General features: G+C 44.6%; 1 protein-coding gene across 2 annotated transcripts in view; it reads left to right on the forward strand.

Annotated features, from left to right (window-relative positions):
* Positions 1-21329, forward strand: part of PDZD2 (PDZ domain containing 2) — a 468191-nt gene that overhangs the window by 380148 nt on the left and 66714 nt on the right. For both annotated transcript variants that reach the window (XM_024246854.2, XM_054555451.2), the window contains one exon: positions 18536-18647. In XM_024246854.2, the coding sequence (XP_024102622.2) occupies positions 18536-18647 (112 nt within the window). The remainder of the gene's footprint in view (positions 1-18535; positions 18648-21329) is intronic.

The following is a 21329-nucleotide window of genomic DNA, read 5'->3' on the forward strand; positions in this document are numbered from 1 at the left end:
GAACTTATCTCTCTCCCCCACCTCAGCCCAGGACTTCCCAAGTAGGTCTCAGTTCACTTAGATGTTCCTTAAGCAACACTTCAGCTGGCACAGGACGTATAAAAGTTTGCTTGAAACTCAATGCCTTATGTCGGATTGCCAGAGCAAGATAGGAAAGACAAGACTGCAGTGATTGCTGGTCTGAGAAAATAAGATTTACATTTGGGGGTGGTTTTTGTTTGGTTTGGTTTTATATTTAAGAAAATGAAGTGATTATTTAAGTGGGTGGAGGAAGAAAGGAGATAAGAATAATTACTTGGCCGAGATGAATTGCCTGGAAAACTGCTGAAGTTTGAATCCCGTGGCACACTCTCAGGGTCCTGTTCCAACTGGCTACCTGGACTTGCTGCATTTTTATCTAAGGAGTTTGCAGTTCTCCAGGTAAACAGCTCATGTCATTTGCATAGAAAAGCTTCTTTTTTTTGAGACAGGGTCTCACTCTATTGCCCAGTCTGGAGTGCAATGGCACAATTATGGCTCACTGCAGCCTTGACTTGCTGGGTTCGAGAGATCCTCCCACCTCAGCCTCCTGAGTAGCTAGGATTACAGTTGCATGCCACCATGCCCAGCTAATTTCTTTGTATATTTTGTAGAGACAGGGTCTGCCTATGTTTTCTAGGCTGGTCTCAAACTCCTGGGCTCAAGCAATCCTCCCGTCTCAGCCTCCCAAAGTACCGGCATTGCAGGCGTGAGCCACGTTTCCCAGCCAGAAAAGCAAATATTGTATTTCACATGGATCCTCAAAGAGCAGTGGTCTCTATAATAGAATAGGCACACCCAGAGGAGAAGCCAGATGATCTCTTGGGGTGTAGGAGGAAAATATTAGAACGTATGTAGGTCTTACCATGTTTTAGATTGTTTTGTTTTATGTCTACGTTAGGAGTGCTTGATGGCTTCTCAGCCTAGAAAGACTGACATCATAACATGGAGCATTAGGAAATACAGTTAAAAAAATTTCCTTAGTATGCAATCAACTTTATTATCGTTCTTTGGATTGGAAAAATTCTTTCAGATTTCATTGAAAATAAAATATGAATCATTGGAGCATATAATAAGGTTTCTTGGCCCTCAAGTTAATTTCTTTTATGAACGTAATATGTAGAAGTCATCTAATGACTTTCTCACGGGAGGTAAGTTGCTTCCTGTCTTTGTGCATTTCATTAGTGTTCCAAGATGCCTTCTCACCCCCGTTCCAAATTTTCATCTTATTTGTACCACTCCTATTTAGTTAATTTCAGTTTATGTGTCCTTAAGGGGTTTATGTCTGTGGTCCACAAGTTGAAATGTAAAGTAGAATATATATATATATATATATATATTTTTTTTTTTTTAATTAAATTTTTTTTTTTGAGACAGAGTCATCCTCTGTCGCCCAGACTGGAGTACAGTGGCACAATCTCAGCTCACTGCAACCTCCACCTCCATGCCTGGCTAATTTTTGTATTTTTAGTGGAGACAAGGTTTCACCATGTTGACCAAGCTGGTCTCAAACTCCTGACCTTGTGATCCGCCTGCCTTGATCTCCCAAAGTGCTGGGGATTACAGGCGTGAGCCACCATGCCCAGCCAAAATAGAATATATTAAGACTCAAGGAAGACAGCTGTTGAGAAATGAAACTGAAATAGAAATTTCTTCTGCCATAGACAAAATCATGGCAATAACCACACAAGGTGGGAACAGGGTAATGTGGCTCATTTTTGCACAATGTATCTCAGGATAACTCTGTTTATGAGCTTCGCTGAGCCTTTAAGGTAACAAAAATCCTTGAGATGTGTCTTCTGAGACTAATGTAGATAATGTTGCTGCACTGTCAGAATCTTACTCTTAAGAGGAACAGGAGATCCTCACTTAGTTTCAGTTTCAGTTATTGTGCTGGATTATAGGCAAATGACAAAATGATCTTTTTTTTTTTTTTTTTTTTTGAGACAGTCTCTCACTGTCAGCCAGGCTGGGGTGCAGTGGCACGATCTTGGCTCACTGCAACCTCCACCTCCCAGGTTCAAGCGATTGTCCTGCCTCAGCCTCCCAAGTAGCTAGGACTATAGGTACACGGCACCATGCCTGGCTAATTTTTTGTATTTTTAGTAGAAACAGTGTTTCACCATGTTGGCCAGGCTGGTCTTGAACTCCTAACCTCAAGTGATCTGCCCACCTCGGCCTCCCAAAGTGCTGGGATTACAGGAGTGAGCCACTGCACCTGGCCAACAAAATGATCTTTGACGGTGCATAGATGAGTTAGATAAATGGGCATTGGGTGCCGAGGGGGAAAAAAACCCACCTTACTTAAAGACTTCATGTGCATTGGAAGATTTGGAATTTTTTTTTTTTTTTTTTTACATTTTCCTCTTTTTAGCCACATCTTATGCAACATGGTAGCACACAGCCTGAGAAATAAAGCAAAATACAAGAGGTCAGAAGTTCCCCTGTGGAATCCAGGGCAGAAATTTCACAAAGAAATGGAGCGATTTAGGACAAACTCCTCACCCCACTCCCTACTGTTACTGTTTGCTTGCCTTGATGGTTTTTTTTTTTTTTTTAATTGTTGTTGTTTTTGAGGCAAAGTCTCTCTCTGTCACCCAGGCTGGAGTGCTGTGGCATGATCTCGGCTCACTGCAACCTCTGCCTCCCGGGTTTAAGTGATTCTCATGTCTCAGCCTCCTGATTTCAAGCAATTCTCGTGCCTCAGCCTCCCAAGTAGCTGGGATTACAGGCACCTGCCACCATGCCTGGGTAATTTTTGTATTATTTAGTAGAGATGGGGTTTCACCATGTTGGCCAGGCTGGTCTTGAACTCCTGACCTCAAGTGATCCACCTGCCTCAGCCCCCTAAAGTGCTGGGATTATAGGCATGAGCCACCACATCTGGCCTCCTGACAGAGACTGTCTAACTCCTCCAAGCCTTCAGTCATCTCTCCTTTCTCTGATTGCCAGTTTTACCTGTTTCTCACATTTTAGCACTTACAGTCAGAAAGTCAGCTCCTGGTTTGTTAATGGGCAGGTGTTTTCCAAAATTTGTTGGTAAAGGTTTTGTTTGGATATTCAAATTTATTTCCCCTTGAAACAAATATATCTACTTAGTAAATATCTGTGCAATTATCTTTTAAGCTATGAGTAGCAAAAAGGTGGCCTTTGTGTCACCCACTTACGCCTCCTCTTTAGCTCCTGGGGCAGACATCTGGAATTCTTCCTAGCACTCTTCCTGCTGATACCAGATACAACCGCAGTAGTTCATAACACGACCCTGCAGGTGCCCACAACCAAGGCATTGTATGAATCAATGCTGGATGACGGCCAGCCTAACATCTCCGTCCACATTCAGCACTGTGCTGGGTGCTTTGGGGATACAGAGATGGCAGACTCAGTCTTGTTTCTTCTCTCTTGGCATTTTTTATATTCCATAATGAATTATGATTATTTCTGTACTTGTCTTTTTCTTTTTTCGTTTTTTTTTTTTTTTTTTTTGAGTGGGGAGATGGAGTCTCACTGTTGCCCAGGCTGGAGTGCAGTAGCATGATCTCTGCTCACTGCAACCTCTACCTCCCGGGTTCAAGCAATTCTCCTGCATTAGCCTCCCAAGTAGCTGGGACTACAGGCAAACACCGCCATACCCAGCTAATTTTTTTTTTTTTTTTTTGTATTTTAGTAGAGATGGGGTTTCACCGTGTTGCCCAGGCTGATCTCGAACTCCTGAGCTCAGGCAATCTGCCTGCCTCGGCCTCCCAAAGTGCTGGGATTATAGGTATGAGCCCCCGCACCCGGCCATTTCTGTGCTTTTCATATTCCCCTTTTCAGTATAATGAATCCTCAAGGAGCCATGTGCAATACTGACCTAGAGAAGAGATCTGATTCCTTCCGGGGATCAGCAGGGGTTCAATGGATGGGTGGCATTTGACTATTCCATAGGACTTCCACAGGAACACCTGCAGAAACTGATGACATTCTGGAAAAGAAAAATAACATATACAGTGGTCCTCAAATAGGAAATTTTGAAGTCTGTCCAGAGAGCCACAAAGTCTATTAAGCAAAATGTTCAGTCCATGCTTCTAGTTTCAGACTATAGAATTTTGACTTCTTTTACAAGGAAAGTGACTCACTGATGGGTTTTCAGTTGAATGACAGGGTCAGAGTTTTTAAGATTACTCAAGCAGTGGGGCAGACGAGGAGTGGGATTGAAGAAAGGCAGGATGGAGGTGAAGAGATGGATTTGGAGGCCTTTGCTGTACCTAGCCCCATTGAGAGGTAACCAGAGCCTGTGCTGCAGGAGTGATGCTCATGAGGATGGAGAGGCGGGAAGCTGTGTGAGTGACAGGCAGTGGGAGGTCACCCGCCAGTTGGGGTGCTGGCTTCTGGGAGCAAGGGCCCCTTGGCAAGGAGGGAGAGGATGAAAAGTTTCCTTCCCTTTTTTTCCTGAAGGCAGGGCTGGCCCTATGCAATATTTTGAATGGGTTTCTATTTGCCTTTGAACCCTTGTGTCATCCCCTCCTGCTCACTTGATGCCGGCTGTCTTTACAGGACCCTGGAGCCCAGAGCTTTCATCCTGGTCTGAACTCTCCGCTGAGGTCCCCACCATCTCCCCTCCCTGACAGCTTCTCCCTCCTCCTTCTCCAAGCCACGTTCTCTCATTACACCACCACCAACAACCCAAAAGACCAAAACACAAACCAACCTTTTCCATTTTTCCAAGCAGTGTGTTTGTTAGGAAAGCAATCTGACTTAAAACCTATTTAAACAGTGGCAAGTGATTCTGGGACACTTAGCAAAGTATGTACATTTTAAACAGAGAATCCTTCTTAAAGAGTTTATCTGTATCATTTAAAAATGAAATTTAAGATAAAATTATACAGAATCCTGGATGACAAGGTTGCTTTTAGAGGAAATACCGTGCTAGCTTCTTCCCTAAGATGTCTCTCTCTGTCACTTCCTTCCCTTCCACTTACTAAGTCATATTTTCTGAAAATTCTCAAGTCTTCATAATGACTCTGGGTACAGATGGCAGTGGGGAGATGGGTAGGGCTAGAGTATGAACTATTCCTAGACAGTAGCCCCCCTTATCCAGAGTTTTGCTTCCTGCAGTTTCATTTACCCACAGTAAACCTGTATCAGAAAATATAACTCCAGAAACAAACAATTCATAAGTTTTAAATTGTGTGCCATTCTGACGAGTGGTGAAATCTCACGCTGTCCTGCTCTGTCCCGCCTGGGACGTGAATCACCCCTTCATCCAGTTTATCTACACCATCTACACTACCTGCCCGTTAGTCACTACGTAGCCAGCTCCATGATCAGGTCATCTGTTGTGGTATCACGGTTCTTGTGATCAAGCAGTTGTATTCTACTTCATGATTGCCCCATAGTGCAAGCAGTGATGCTGGCAATGCAGATATGCCAAAGAGAAGCCATACACGGCTTCCTTTCGGTGGAAAGCTTCTTGAGGAAGGAAGGAAAAGTCATATGCTGAGGTTGCAAGATCTATGGTAAGAATGAATCTTCTATCCTTGAAACTGTGAAGAAGGAAAAAGAATTTTGTGCTAGTTTTGCCATCACCCCTCAAGCCGCAAAAGTTACAGCCACAGTGCATAAGCGCTTAGCTAAGATGGAAAAGGCATTAGATTTGTGGGTGGAAGACGTGAACAGAAACATGTTCCAATTAACGGGGCCGGGCGTGGTGGCTCATCCCTGTAATCCCAGTATTTTGGGAGGCCAAGGCGGGCAGATTACCTGAGGTCAGGAGTTTGAGACCAATATGGCCAACATGGCGAAACCTTGTCTCTACTAAAAATACAAAAATTAGCTGGGTGTGGTGGTGCACTCCTGTTATCCCAGCTACTCAGGAGGCTGAGGCAGGCGAATCGCATGAATCCAGGAGGTGGAAGTTGCAGTGAGCCAAGATTGTGCTATTGAACTCCAGCCTAGGCGACAGAGCAAGACTTCATCTCAAAAAAAGAAAAGAAAGAAACGTGGGGTTTGGCACATATGCCCCATGGATGGGGGCACTGTTGTAGATGAGGAGTTACAACTGAAGGGCCAGATAATAAGCATTTCAGGCTTTGCTAGCCAAACAGTCTTTGTTTCAACTGCTCACCTCTGCCTTTGTATTTTGAAAGCAGCCATAAACAATAAATAAATGGGCGTGACTGTGTTCCAGTAAAACTTGACAAAAACAAGTGCTGGGCCACATTTGGCCCCCAGGCATGTTTGCTGAGCCCTGCTGTAGGCGATCATTTGTGAGCCTGGAACAGCCTCTCTTTTTGCTCCTTCCTGTGGGCTCACCAGCATCTCAGCTTTCCCAACAGATTATCTTAAAGAAGCGCCTGCCCTTAGAAATATATGTCAGCAAAGCCCATGAACTCAACACTATTCCTAGAAAGAAAGGAAGGAAAAAGAAGGAAGGAAAGAAGCAGCAAGGAGCTCATGTTGATCTGGGGAAGGCAGCGGAAGGCCTTCTGGGGAAGGGCTCACTGTTAAGGCCTGGAACTTAACAGTGAGCCCTGGCCGGGTGCAGTGGCTCACATCTGTAATCCCAGCACTTTGGGAGGCTGAGGAGGGCAGATCACATGAGGTCAGGAGTTCAAGACCAGCCTGACCAACATGGAGAAACCCTGTCTCTACTAAAAATACAAAATTAGCCAGGCGTGGTGGCACATGCCTGTAATCCCAGCTACACGGGAGGCTGAGGCAGGACAATCACTTGAACCCGGGAGGCGGAGGTTGTGGTGAGCCAAGATTGCGCCATTGCACTCCAGCCTGGACAACAAGAGTGAAACTCCGTCGCAAAAAAAAAAAAACAAAAACAAAAAACAATAACAACTAGTGAGCCCAAATGTAACCATGATGCTTTTTTTTTTTTTTTTTTTTTTTTTTTTGAAACAGTCTCACTCTTGTCACCCAGGCCAGAGGGCAGTGGCATGATCTCGGCTCACTGCAACCTCCACCTCCCGTTTCAAGTGATTCTCTTGCCTCAGCCTCCCTAGTAGCTGGGATTACAGGTGCCCTCCACAATGCCCAGCTAATTTTTGTGTTTTTAGTAGACACAAGATTTCACTATGTTGCCCAGGCTGGTCTCGACCCCTGACCTCAAGTGATCCACCTGCCTCAGTCTCGCAAAGTGCTGGGATTGCAGGCGTGAGCCACCATGCCCAGCCCACGATGTCTTACTTTTCATCTAAAACCTGCCTAAATGGCATGCCCAGTTAAACAATCTTTTTCTGTTATAATAATCCATATAAGAATATGACACATTTTCTAACAGGTTTGTCTAAAAAAGAGCCTGGTGTGTTTACTGTTGCTGCTGAATTGGATTTGACTCCGCTGCTGTATCAGGGCCCCTTCTGACAATTCACCTCTTGCTTCCTTTCCTGCTAATTGTCCTGTTTACTACTATTTTTTTTTTTTTTTTTGGGTAACAATGTCTGGCTCTGTCACCCAGCCTAGAATGCAGTGGCACGATCTTGGCTCACTACAACCTCCATCTTCCGGGCTCAAGCTATTCTTCCACCTCAGCCTCCCGAGTAGCTGAGACTGCAGGCATGTGCCACCACACCCAGCTAGGTTTTGTATTTTTTGTAGACATGGGGGTCTCGTCTTGTTGCCCAGGCTGGTCTTGAACTCCTGGGCTCAAAGCAATCCGCCCGCCTCAGCCTCCCAAAGTGCTGAGATGACGGGCGTGAGCGACTGTGCCCAGCCCTATTTACTTCTTAGGACTCCTTTACATGCCCTTTCTTTTTTTAATAGCCTTCCCACCTCTACCTTTTACATGTCTTGAGATTTTCCTGCATGCATGTGTATGCGTGTGCATGCACACACACACACCCCCACCTGATTTTGTCATTCTGGTGTTTAAAGCATATCATAGTCCTACTTCCAGAAATATGTCCAATGCAATGAACCTGGTAGCAAACCCTGCTGAGAAATGACCCAAGGGTCTACCTTGAGTAGCCAGCCCCCAAATCCAAAGAATAGCTCCAGACCCAATAGTTTTCTCACCCACTAGGTCATGGGACCATGGCAAGAGTGAGAGAGTTCCACTTCCCAGAGAATGCCTGTTATTACCTTACCTCAATTTGAAATCTGTACTAAGGATGAACACATGCATTCTCCTCCTTGACATCCACATCCCCTGTTGTTTTCTTTTTTTGTTTTTGTTTTTTGTTTTTTGTTTTTGTTTTTGTTTTTGTTTTGAGACAGAGTCTCGCTCTGTTGCCCAGGCTGGAGTGCAGTGGCACGATCTCGGCTCACAGCAGTCTCTGCCTCCCGGGCTCAAGCAATTCTCCTGCCTTAGCCTCCTGAGTAGCTGGGATTACAGGTGTGTGCCACTACGCCCGGCTGATTTTTTGTATTTTTAGTAGAGACGGAGTTTCACCATGTTGGCCAGGCTGGTCTTGAACTCCTGACCTCAGGTGCTTTACCCGCCTCGGCCTCCCAAAGTGCTGGAATTACAGGCATGAGCCACCATGCCTGGCCCCCCTGTTATTTTCAAAGAGCTGAGAGTTACTAGAGGACACTGTCCTCTCTTGGGAACGTGACATGTACAAACCCACTGCAAGAGGGTCAGTTACGAGCTAATGACTGATTACATTCCTGTGCCCTTAAAGGTGATTACCTCAACTTTCTAAGGAACCAAGAAATCTCTTTAAATTTCAACGCATAAAAATAATCACTCAATGTGTGTTAAGCCCATTCAAATTGTTTGGGGATGATGAATGGGAGGAAACTGGAAATGGGCTTAGCTAGAACAAGGGCAGTATTAATTCATTTGCAGAGCCACAGCCTGAGCGTCGCAGTGGGCATCAGCTGCAGCTCCCCCAACTCCCAGCTGCATCTGACAACCTCTGATCTATGCACACATGCCCTGCGTGTACCAGAGCACGCCCAGGGTTGACGAGTGTGACTTTTTGGTGTTACTGTTTTCCTCTTTAGTTCTGAGTTACTCTCTTGATTGGAAAGCAGTGGGTTGAATGTAGCAGTAGATTCCTGTTTTAATTTCTACGTGTAACTTGCAGGCTTCTTGCTACTTTGTGCTGATTTATTGTTGTCCTGATTCCCATTTTCTGAATGATTATTCATTCCCAGCCCGGGCCTCTCTGATGACCATCTGGTTTTCCTTCGGTCATTCAAACATCTGCCCCAGAGACTTGGAAAATGAGCTTCCTTTGGCAACCTAAAAATAATCTTAGTGTGACTGAAGCCTGAAAGGGAAATCACCACGTTCCACTGTCCTATGGATACTGACCAGGGGAATGAGCCAACAGAGCTTCCTGGGGATTTGGAGCTTAGATGTCTTCTGTCACATCTGCAGATTTTTTCTTTTTTTTTTCAAGTCTTGGGAACCATAAAAACATGGTGAGAACTGGGTGCAACCAGTCCTGAAGTTTTCTTTGGGACTAGGCATGCTTGCACAAAGGAAACGGCTGGAGATAAAAGCCACGCTTTGCATGGTTTGTTTGTAAGGCTGCAAGAGCTAGCTGAGAAAGACAGAGGATACTCAGGATTGCGACATGCTATTAGTCACAGTGTGTTCCAGGAGAGCTCACAAATGCTTTGAAACAGTTACAGGATATTTCTAAGGACTAGACTTTTAGCTTGGACCCAAGAGGCCTGTCTCATGGGCAATGATGGTTTGCCCCCCACCCCTAGAAGACGAAATTTGCCAGAAACTAAAGCTCAGTCCCCGTGGTATTTCTCATCCAAAATTATTTCTAGCCGCATTGTCTAGTGCAACTTTTCAGAGGTTCTGCAATGATATAAAATGTCAACATAATAATGTTCAAATAAATTAAATGCCCTTGTAAGTCATAATCCAAAGATGTTAAAATCTAAAGTAATTAACATCTCAACTTAAATTTCCTTGACTTTCTGTGTTTAAAAAAACCAAGGCCCTTAATGGCCTCCTTTGATCTCTCCTATTTCTTATTTTGCTCCTTCTATTTTTTTTTTTTTTTTTTTTTTTTGAGACAGAGTCTTGCTCTTGTTGCCCAGGCTGGAGTGCAGTGGCACAACCTTGGCTCACTGCAACCTCTGCCTCCCGGATTCAAGGAATTCTCCTGCCTCAGCCTCCCAAGTAGCTGGGATTATAGACATGTGCCACCACAACCCAGCTAATTTTTGTATTTTTAATAGAGACGGGGTTTCACCAGGTTGGCCAGGCTGGTCTGGAACTCCTGACCTCAAGTGATCCGCCCGCCTTGGCCTCCGAAAGTGCTGGGATTACAGGCGTGAGTCACCGCGCCCAGACATTATTTTGCTCGTTCTTAGTTAAGGAGATCCTTGGTGCTGGATGCTGGAAAAAGATTGTGTTTTTCAGCATCTGCAGCCTGGGCTGTTTTCCACAGGAATAAATACAGTTTTTTCCAGCTCCAGGAAGACTGAATTCATTCAACAGCAAGTCTCTCATGTGCTTCACTTTTTAGTGATATGCAAATAAAAAAAAGTAAGTGGACCCTCAATAGTATCAAAACATTGTCCCCACGCCCTTGACATTTAGAAAAATGAGCCAAACCCCAGTCCCTAGACAGTTGTCCTAGGCAAGATTTTGTTCTTGGGACCTTATTTAAATTTGCCAAAGGTGGTATCGAGAACTGTAAAAACCAAAAAAAAAATAGCTTTTCCACTATAGTTTTGTGGATGCTGGCAGGAGACTTGAGATTCCTGAGTCAGAGACAAATGACTTTTTATTACTCATGGCACAGCAACTAGATTTTAGCTTCCCTAATCCCAGTTTTTAGGATTTAATCCCAGTTTATTTAGGGCTTTATGTTCACATCATTTCCCCTTCCCCCCGCAAGTCCTGTGGCGGTGACACAGGCTCGGGGGTGTGCACATGCAGTGGATTTGCATCACAGCGGAGGATCCCTCAACATAGGCAACCTCAGTCTTTTATGACGGGCTAGAAGCAGACCTGACCAACCTTTGCACCAGAGGAAGGAACCTGTCCCTTCCTCCTGAGACACCACCTAACTTTCAAGGCTGTTCACTCTACAAACATCCCTGGAAAGACAGATGATTCCATGTAACAACAGCCTCTGTCTCTGTTTGCAAGCCATGCAGAAATGCAGGAGACTCAGGGAGGATTGTCTCCCAATAGGGCAGACCAGAGAGACTAGGTAATATCAGGTAAAGGCAGGTTGATGAGGAAAAGACTCTTGGCTTCTCTTAAAGATGCCAGTCAGTCTGACAGTTGTCTGGAGTTCACAACTGTGAACTTAAACCCAATTGGCGGGAATCTTCCTCCCAACTGGAGTTGGAGGGAAATCAACCCGGTCCTACTTCAAGTGCTTTCTGTGTGTATTCAGTAGCTTCTTGACTGGCATTTTCACTTTGACATAAAAGTAAAGGGCTTCATGGCGTGCTGCATTGGGTGTGGATGGTGCCTCTGGTGGAGCTCTACCTTCTTAAAAGCAGGAATGTTCAGTCAGTCCTGGGCCACATTTTCCATTTCCACTGCCTCTTGGCATGGAAGTGCTTAGACTGAAGAAAGCTTCATCTCTCCTTCCACGTTTGTTCAGCTGGAAAAACACCCTCCACAGATTCATGATCCAGACCTTCTGTTGATGATTCTAGAGCTTGTGCCTCTAATGAGCTAGTAAGGGCTAATACCTCTGCCTCCTGTTCCTTGGGATTAGTTTTTTTCTCAGGTTTTGAGTGTCCCAGGGATCACGTGGCATTGCTTTCTCCTACATATTTTGGGGCAGTAATTGGATACGTCTGTAGTGATTCATATCCTTCCCCTTTGGGGAAAACTCACTTGAGTTTCCTTTTTACCTGCTGCTTAAATTAGTTCCATTTCTTCTTTATAGGCTTGCGTGCTGAATTTGGGCGCTTTTTTAAAAGTATTTCTACTGTTTCTTTGCTTTCTGACTCAGACCTTTTTTCCTAACATACTAATCTAGATAATATCATACGGGGTCCATCACTGTGAAAGAGATGAAATCAATCAATGACTCTTCTATTTAGTGAAATATCCATTGTTCAAATGCATGCTGACCACCCACTGGCCCTGCGTTAGCTAATTCCACCTAGGAAATGTTCTCCTATCAGACCAGCATCAAGTTCTGGCCTGTTCTCCTCCCTCCAGGCCCCACCCCCTTGGTATTTCTCATATTTACTCCCTTTAGACTCCCTCATTTCATGGATTTTTCAGCCAACTTTCATCAGAGAAATGACCGATAACTGTGTTCCTTTAGAATTTACTGAGGATTTTTTTCATTCTTCTCGGTCTTCCTTGCAGTTTTGCCTTTAAGTCTGTCCACATATGCTGATCTCTCTTGGGAGAGCTATCCCAAATCATCCTTCTAAAGCTCTTCCTCTGCAGTCTTAAAATCATTTCTCTCATGTTTTCTGGGCCTGGAATTCCACTCTCTTCCCTGTGGTTTTGACTCTCTTAGGTAGCTTTCTTCAGGTCCCAGTCACCCCCACTAATTTAGGAATAACATAGCATCTCCCTACTTTTGTGACAGACTCTTTAAGATAGGAACTGTCAAGAGTCTTTTCCATACATCACTGTACTCGGACTTCACAATCCCAGTTACTCATCAGACTCTGGAGTCTGTTGTCTAAGATCTCCTCTTTTAAGGAAGTATCCCTTTTTCTCCAGTTAGTCATCATGTATTTCTTTATTTTCTCTTTTCCACTGCTCCTATTCTGATCAGAGGACCAGAGCATGCTTTCAAATCCTCCTTGTTCTTGTGCGCAAACCTGATTTCTAAAAACTGAGCATTTCAGGCACATGCCTTTAAAAATGGCTTCTTAGCTGTGAGTTTTGCAGTAATTTTATTAAAGGGCTTTTCTTCCCCATCTTCAAAGAAGATGGCATGTCTTTGAAATTCCATTGGTTTTTCTTTATTCTTTAATGAAATCTGCCACTTTCCATAGGTATGAAATTGAAATGTATATCTCTGCAGTCTAGAGCTACAGTCTATGTAATCATCAAATCTGGAGGCACCCTGAGACCTGGGGGGAGAAAGCTTGGGCCTTTTTATTTATTTCTTCAATTTCAACTAAACCTTACCTATATTCTTATGATACACATTAGGTACTCTACAGTGAATTTCTTTTTAACCCTCATGATAACCCTATAAGACAATTGCAAGGTAATTTTAACTCTTTAAACATAAATACGATTGTTCCTATTTCACATAATGAAAAAACTGCCTTGGATATCAATGATCAATATGTTACAGGTACAATCCACGCTGCTGCCTACGGCACATGTACATTGCATTATACTCTGCATACACCTCGTGTGCTTATAGTTTATACATTGAGCAGAACGAGTTTCCATAAATTGCTGATTAAAATATGTATACTCTGAATAGGGAGCAACATGACAGTCACCCTTATTTGTTGGCTGGTGGGCTACTCAGGTGCAGCTGAGAAGCTTTCATTTCTTCTCTGCGTCATTTCTGAAGTAAATGTCGGGGAGAGCAGGAGGAACTGGGAAGTCGCAGCTTAGTTCCGTGTCCCGTTCCACTGGAGGCTGGTTCCGTTGGCCCAGAGCAGTGGTGAATTACAGAGGCCCAGGCCCTGTTCCCCTTCCATGAGCCTGGTCTCCGTGTTCTTTGTTAGATTTCCTGTTGATTCTGATGCACCTCAGAGTTTCCCTAGGCCATTCTCAGCCCCTGAGAATCTGCCTCAGAATCAGACCTGTGTAAATCAGTGGCCACGTCCGTGACTTTCACTCTCTCGGTCGTTCCTTGGGCCACTGCTTCCGCCTTCATGCCACTTCCAGAGGTCCTCTTTTGGAAACGCCTGAGCTTTGGGGGAGTTCTCTGTGTGAACGTTCAGCCTTCTCCAATCCACACTTAGGATTCAGCTTTCTCAAGTCAGATCCACTGCCACGTGGTCGTCAGCTTGCTGGTTTCCAGAATTTGTTGCTTTTGTCTTCTGTTTTCTTTATCCTTGTGAATTATGTCTGTCTTTTCCTAAAAAAATATTTTCCCTGTCATGTTAGGGTGGTTTCAAAGGGAAATCAGGAGAAATCTGCCACCTTTAGTCAGAAACCTATGTTATTTAATTCCCAAATGCAGGCCCATTTTTCAGATGAGGACATTGATGTTCAAAGAGATTGACTGATGTGCCTAAATTGCAGTAAAATAGTATAATCAGGATTTGTGCCCAGGTAGCTGGCCGGATTCTCAACCACTCTGCCCCACTACCTCTCTACAAAATCAGATGCTAAAGATGCTTCTTCATTGAGTGCTGTGTATGTTACAGGTGTGGAAAATGATGCAAACAGGAAGGCTCTACCATGGAAATTGGCAAATTCTATGAGACTCCATTAATATAATGGGATTGTTTTGTACTACATTTGATGTTAGTCAAGAGGCCAAGAAGCAATAATGGCATTGTTTTGTAACACATGAATTAGAAACTGCTCATGAATAATAGATTTTATCAACTGTTTCGCTGAACTGAAGGCCTTCCAGAAGAACATTTTGCAAATTTCGTTTCAGAACAGCTAAAATGACATCATTTCCAGAACAGTTTGCTCTGTGCATTGGGAACAAAACCACACACAGAAAAGGGACTCTCTTAGAGTGTGGACATTTTCAGACAATAGTCAAGTGTAATCAAAATTGCATTTTATATTGCTACTTCCTGACATAATCTGGAATGAATGTATCTAAGCAACCCACTTCCTGTTCAGTGAGTTACAAGTTGTCTAATATCACAACAAACTCAACGAAAAAACAGTTTTTTGTTATAAGAGGAAACAGTTCCATTTAAATTCATTCCCCACTGCTAACCCTTTCAGTGGGTTCTGAAATAAGATGTCACTCCTTCCTTGCTCAACAGCAAGAGCTCTCTGCTTGCAACTCTTTGAGAGATATCTCTAGGTCCATTCTTACTGGTTCTAGCTACAGGCATTAGGTAGCCACATACACCATCTGTCTCTTTTTTTTTTTTTTTTTTTTTTTTTTTTTTTGAGACAGAGTCTCACTCTTTTGCCCAGGCTGGAATGCAGTGGCGCGATCTCGGCTCACTGCAACCTCTGCCTCCTGGGTTCAAGCAGTTCTCCTTCCTCAGCCTCCCAAGTAGCTTGGACTACAGGCACTCACCACCACACCCGGCTAATTTTTGTATTTTAGTAGAGATGGGGTTTCGCCATGTTGGCCAGGCTGGTCTCGAACTCCTGGCCTCAAGACATCTACCCACCTCGGCCTTCCAGAGTGCTGGGATTACAGGTGTGAACCACCACGTCTGGCTCACATATACCATCTTTAGCATAAGATTTCTTTGGCATAAAAAACCTACTGGCATTTTGTAGATCGTAGAAACTGAATCTGTCTGTCATGACCAGAAACCTTTCAGGCAGGCTCCTTTCCTTCTCAGGTGCTCATAAGTGCTTGTATCATCTCCAAAATATCTCTGATCCTATGAAACCTGGGGCTGTGTTGGGAAAATAAAGGAGAAGACAGATGGAGAAAACTTCCTAAGTCCAGAAACAATAGGCTGGCATGGTTTTCCTCGCTTGGCGTGAGCATCTCAGACAGACTTTCCAACGTTTGGGACCTTGGCCACTGTGTAATAAGCTACCCATTTAGTAGGCACCAAAGGCGGTAATGTCTTACAAGCCAGGGAATCCCTTACTCTGAAGGTCGATAGCCTGGGTCAGGTGGTATTATCAGAATGAACCAGGAATTTTTTTTTTTTTTTTTGACACACAGTCTCACTCTGTCACCCAGGCTGGAGTGCAGTGGCGCAATCTCAGCTCGCTGGAACCTCTGCCTCCCAGGCTCAAGCGATTCTTGTGCCTCAGCCTTCAGAGTAGCTGGGACTACAGGCACGTGCCACCATGCACAGCTAATTTTTGTATTCTTAGTAGAAATGGGGTTTCACCATGTTGGTCGGGCTGGTCTTGAACTCCTGGTCTCAAGTGATCCACCCGTCTCCGCTTCCCAAAGTACTGGGATTACAGGCGTGAGCCATCGCGCCCAGCTGGAACCAGGAATTTAACTTACTCTCTGGTAATTGCTGTTCACAGTCTGGAGATAGTATGGAAAGAACGTGAAGACAGGTTCTTTGCATAAAGTTTTTAAGTCAAGCAAAGGGGAGTCTGTAAGGCTTTTCTCTGGGTTCTTCCATTTGTATGTGACCCAGAGCTCAGGATGCCTCAGAGATGGCTCTTTCTTCTCTGTGTACATATTGATGTCAGGATTTGGGGTTGGGAAAGACATCCCTCCAGGGAATTTCTAAAATCACCCTCAAGATTCTGTTCCTGCTTTTTCTTAATAATTTAAACCTGGACACCTGCCAGTTCCTGAGAAGGTAATATGAACGCAACAGATTTATTACCTTTGTTTTATATGTCAGAATTAATTTGTTTTCTTAATGCCCCTTTCTCAATTTTGCCTACATTGCCTCATTCTCAGACCTTTTTATTCCTCTTTCTAACCCAGAAGGATACTTGAACTTGAGGAGGAAGAGGGAATCTTCCAAACTTTACATATTATATACAGAATTTGTATATAAACAATTACTTCTTAAAAGAGATTACCTACGTAATTACTCTAACTGCTTACTTTATACCTTTTTATATATTGAATTTTTTTTTCTTTTTTGAGATTGAGTCTAGCTCTGTCGCCTAGGATGGAGTGCAGCGGCGTGATCTTGGCTCACTGCAACCTCCGCCTCCCAGGTTCAAGTGATTCTCCAGCCTTAGCCTCCCAAGTAGCTGGGATTACAGGTGTGTGCTACCATGCCCAGCTAGTTTTTTTTATTTTTAGTAAAGACAGGGTTTCACCATGTTGGCTAGGCTGGTCTTGAACTCCTGACCTCAGGTGAAGTTTTTTTTAAGAGAAAGAAAGGGTCTTGCTATGTAGCCCAGGCTGCTGATCTTGACCTCCTGGGCTCAAGTGATCCTCCTGCCTCAACCTCCTGAATAGCTGCGACTACAGGCACCCGCCACTGTACCCAGCAATATACTGAATTTAATATACAACATATAATTTTCATTACCTGTTAATTTGAGGGTGAGAAGTGATGCTATAATTACATCACCTTTTGATAACCGGTAAGAGAAAATGCAAATCAAGAAGCTTTTGAATACATACAAAAAGCACTTTAAGTAGGACCAGGTTGATTTCTCCCAACCCCAACTGGGAGGAAGATTCCTGTCAGTTGAGTTTAACTTCATAGTCATGAACTCCAGACAACTGTCAGGCTGAATGGCATCTTTAAGACAAGCCAGGAATCTTTTCATCATCAACCTTTGTTTTTTGTTTTGTTTTGTTTTGTTTGTTTGTTTTGAAACAGAGTCTCGCTCTGTCGCCCAGGCTGGAGTGCAGTGGCATGATCTCGGCTCACTGCAACCTCCGCCTCACGAGTTCAATCAGTTCTCCTGCCTCAGCTTCTCGAGTAGCTGGGACTACAGGCACCTGCCACCATGCCTGGCTAATTTCACGCCTGGCTAATTTTTTGTATTTTTAGTAGAGACAGGGTTTCACTGTGTTAGCCAGGATGGTCTCGATCTCCTGACCTCGTGATCCACCCACCTCTGCCTCCGGGCATGAGCCACGACGCCCGGCCTCATCAACCTTTCTTTACTTGATATCTTATATGCCTTTTTAAGTATGTATATCTTCCTTAGTGAGAATATTACCTATTTTAATAGACTGTTTTCCTCTAGAACCTCAAAGGAAAATAAAATTTCAAATGGGAAGGTTTATTGTTTGATATATCTCAAAAGTCTTGTACATGTAAATTTACCCCCCAATTTTTTATAAACACTCTCAAGTACATGCATCTCATTTCTTTCTCTAGTAAATAGGGGTTTTGTTTTGTTTTTAGCATGTTGGGTTTCTCTAGGATGGAGGACCCAGTGAGCCTTGGGATCAGACTTTGTGCATCACCTCCTGGGGTCACACAACTTCCAGATGTGTGGGCTGACCTCATGTCGACGCCTCCAGGGTGCCTGGGCTGGGCTTGATTCCAGGAGCCGTCTGATCAATACTCAGGAGCGTAGCACACAGAACATTTGGTTGACTAAGATGTATACCTGCCACAAAAGCAAATTTTTACTGTATTTTAGAAACCTTAGAACTGGGTTTGAATTTCTGGTTTAATATTTGTTGCAACTTGCATTGTGGGAAAAAGCACTGGCCCACAGGTCAAAAGACCTGGGCTTGCATTGTAGCTTTGTAGTTGACCACTGGGAGACCACCTGGGTAACTGGCCAACAAGTGTCCTCATCTGTAGGATGGAAGACAAAGTGGCCCTGGGGGCCCTGGTTCCATGCTGGGCGGTGAGACATGTGCTGAGGAGGACTGAGGGCCCTGGTTCCATGCTGGGCAGTGAGACGCGTGCTGAGGAGGAATTGGCCAATGCAAGGCGTTGTGAATGCAGCTTATCTGAAGAGCTGTGCTTTGATCCCGTGATCCTTCTTCTCACATAACACCTGTATTGCTGCTCCTTGAGCCTTGAGATAACATTGTGGAGGGGGACAACATAAGTCATCGCAGGGCTGGGCTCTCCCATCAGCTCTGTGCTTTCTGCATTTCAGATGCCTGGGACAGATGAACCCCAAGATGTGTGCGGTGCTGAGGAATCCAAGGGGAACTTGGAAAGTCCCAAACAGGGCAGCAATAAAATCAAGCTCAAGAGTCGCCTTTCAGGTAGGTGGGGGCTCTACCTGATGCAACCTGTCTAAGATGAGTTTTCAGCCTCAGGAGCAGGGAGATGAAGCCATTGCCGGGATGAGCTCTTGTCTTCCTTAAAACCTCAAAATCGTTTTTTCCTTAGATGGTACATACCCCAGGCATAACAACTGCATTTAGCCTCCTGCCTATGTGAATTTCATTTTTTTTTTTTTTTGAGTCATAACAAAGTGAATGTCAACATTTCTGTGTGTCTTTGTGTCCTGAAACATAACTGTATTATGTTTGGTTCATTTACTTCGATCAGATTTCACATGATCCTTTCAATGTGGCGTTAATATCAAATCTGCATTTCAACTAAGCGGGAAAAAGATAGGATGGAGTTGCAGCTTTTGGAGCAAATAGGCTCTATATCTCCTGGGCATTTCCTTACGGCAGCTGGCCTGGGCCCAGAGAGAGAAAGTCAGCACTGAAAGCAATGGTTCTGTGCAGGAGGCACCTTAGAACTTTCGTGTATCATTATGAAAGGTACTTTTTTAATTTTTTTTTCTGAGATGGAGTCTTGCTCTGTCACCCAGGCTGGAGTGCAGTGGTGCAATCTCGGCTCACTACAACCTCCGCCTCCCGGGTTCAAGCAGTTCTCCTACCTCAACCTCCCTAGTAGATGGGATTACAAGCACCCGCCACCATGCCCGGCTAATTTTTTTGTATTTTTAGTGGAGACAAGGTTTCACCATGTTGGCCAGGCTGGTCTTGAACTCCTGACCTCGTGATCTGCCCGCCTCGGCTTCCCAAAGTGCTGGGATTACAGGCATGAGCCACCATGCCCGGCAAAAGGCATTTTTTAGGCACATGATGGGTCTTTTCCTCCATTAAAAAAAAAAAAGTAAAAATTGTATTTTATGGCTGTGTTGGTATAAAGATACAGCTGGAGGCCAGGCGCAGTGGCTCACACCTGTAATCCCAACACTTTGGGAGGCCGAGGCAGGCAGATCACGAGGTCAGGAGATCAAGACCATCCTGGCCAACATGGTGAAACCCCGTCTCTACTAAAATACAAAAAAAAAAAAAAAATAGCGGGCCGTGGTGGTGTATGCCTGTATTTCCAGCTACTTGGGAGGCTGAGGCAGGGGAATCACTTGAACCTAGGAGGCTGAGGTTGCACTGAGGCCAGATCACACCACTGTACTCCAGCCTGGCAACAGAGCAAGACTCCTCTACGAAAAAACAAAAGATACAGCTGGATTCATTAGTGTCTATTCATTACTATTATGTTTATTTTTTTCTGCTTATTTAAAAAGATATTTAAAAGGAAACACTTTTGTGGGTCCCTGAAGGTGGCATGGGCCCTCAGCACTGTGCCTGCTGGCTTAGTGGGAAAGTCAGCCGTGGCTCTCCCTACAACAGTCATCTGGTATGGCAGGAAAACCAAGAGTTTTGAAGCCTGGCAGAACAAGGTTTAGCCCTCAGCTCCTGAGTTAACCTTGTGACCGTAGGCTAATGATTTAATCTCCCTGAACTTCCACTCCCTCACCTGAAAAAAGAGGAGAACACCCTGACTTTGGAAGGCTGAGCAGATTTTTAAGAAATGCACATTAAAGCATTTAGCACAATGTGTAGTACATTAACGTTCAAAAAACATTCGCGTCCCCTTCCGGCCACCCAGATGGGTGGAGAGGGCATGCCCGCGCTGCTCCAAGTTTGTTCTCAGAAAGATGGCAGGTATAAGATGGTGAAATACCTCTTTTTAAAAAAACATCCATGGCCGGGTACAGTGGCTCATGCCTGTAATCCCAGAACTTTGGGAGGCCAAGGCGGGCAGATCACGAGGTCAGGAGATCGAGACCATCCTGGCTAACACGGTGAAACCCTCAGGAGATCAAGACCATCCTGGCTAACAAGGTGAAACCCTGTGTCTACTAAAAATACAAAAACAAAGAAAAGTAGCCGGGCATGGTGGCGGGCACCTATAATCCCAGCTACTCGGGAGGCTGAGGCAGGAGAATGGCGTGAACCCGGGAGGCAGAGCTTGCAGTGAGCCGAGATTGCACCACTGCACTCCAGCCTGGGCGACAGAGTGAGACTCCGTCTCAAAAAAAAAAAAAAACATCCGGCCGGGCATGGTGGCTCCCGCCTGTAATCCCAGCACTTTGGGAGGCTGAGGAGGGTGGATCACCTGAGGTCGGGAGTTCGAGATGAGCCTGGTCAACATGGCAAAACCCCATCTCTACTAAAAATACAAAAAAAAAAAAAAAATTAGTTGGGCCTGGTGGCATGTGCGTGTAATCCCAGCTACTCGGGAACCTGAGGTAGGAGAATCACTTGAACCCGGGAGGCAGAGGTTGCAGTGAACCAAGATTGTGCCAGTGCTTTCCAGCCTGGGCAACAGAGCCAGACTCCATCTTAAAAAGAAAAAGAAAAAAAAAGAATGTGATTGACAGAATGAGTTATTTTGTGCTCATGACTCAGAATAACTAGGCGGTGTTACACTTGAACGGGTGTTACAACATGGATTGGGGACCGAAAGGAGTGGTGATGACCAGAGGCTGATAAGGAGAAGTCTGAAGGGAGCCGGTGACCAGCCCCTTCCAGCCCTAAGAAAGAACAAAGAGAAAGTCATTTAAGGCCTTTGTGTTTGGGTCGAGGGAGTCACAAGGGCACAGAGGAGGCCTTCCTGTCGGCTGTCTTGGCAGAGTTGTT

The sequence above is a fragment of the Pongo abelii genome, chromosome 4 (genome assembly GCF_028885655.2).
Source record: "Pongo abelii isolate AG06213 chromosome 4, NHGRI_mPonAbe1-v2.0_pri, whole genome shotgun sequence".
Taxonomy (NCBI): Eukaryota; Metazoa; Chordata; class Mammalia; order Primates; family Hominidae; genus Pongo; species Pongo abelii.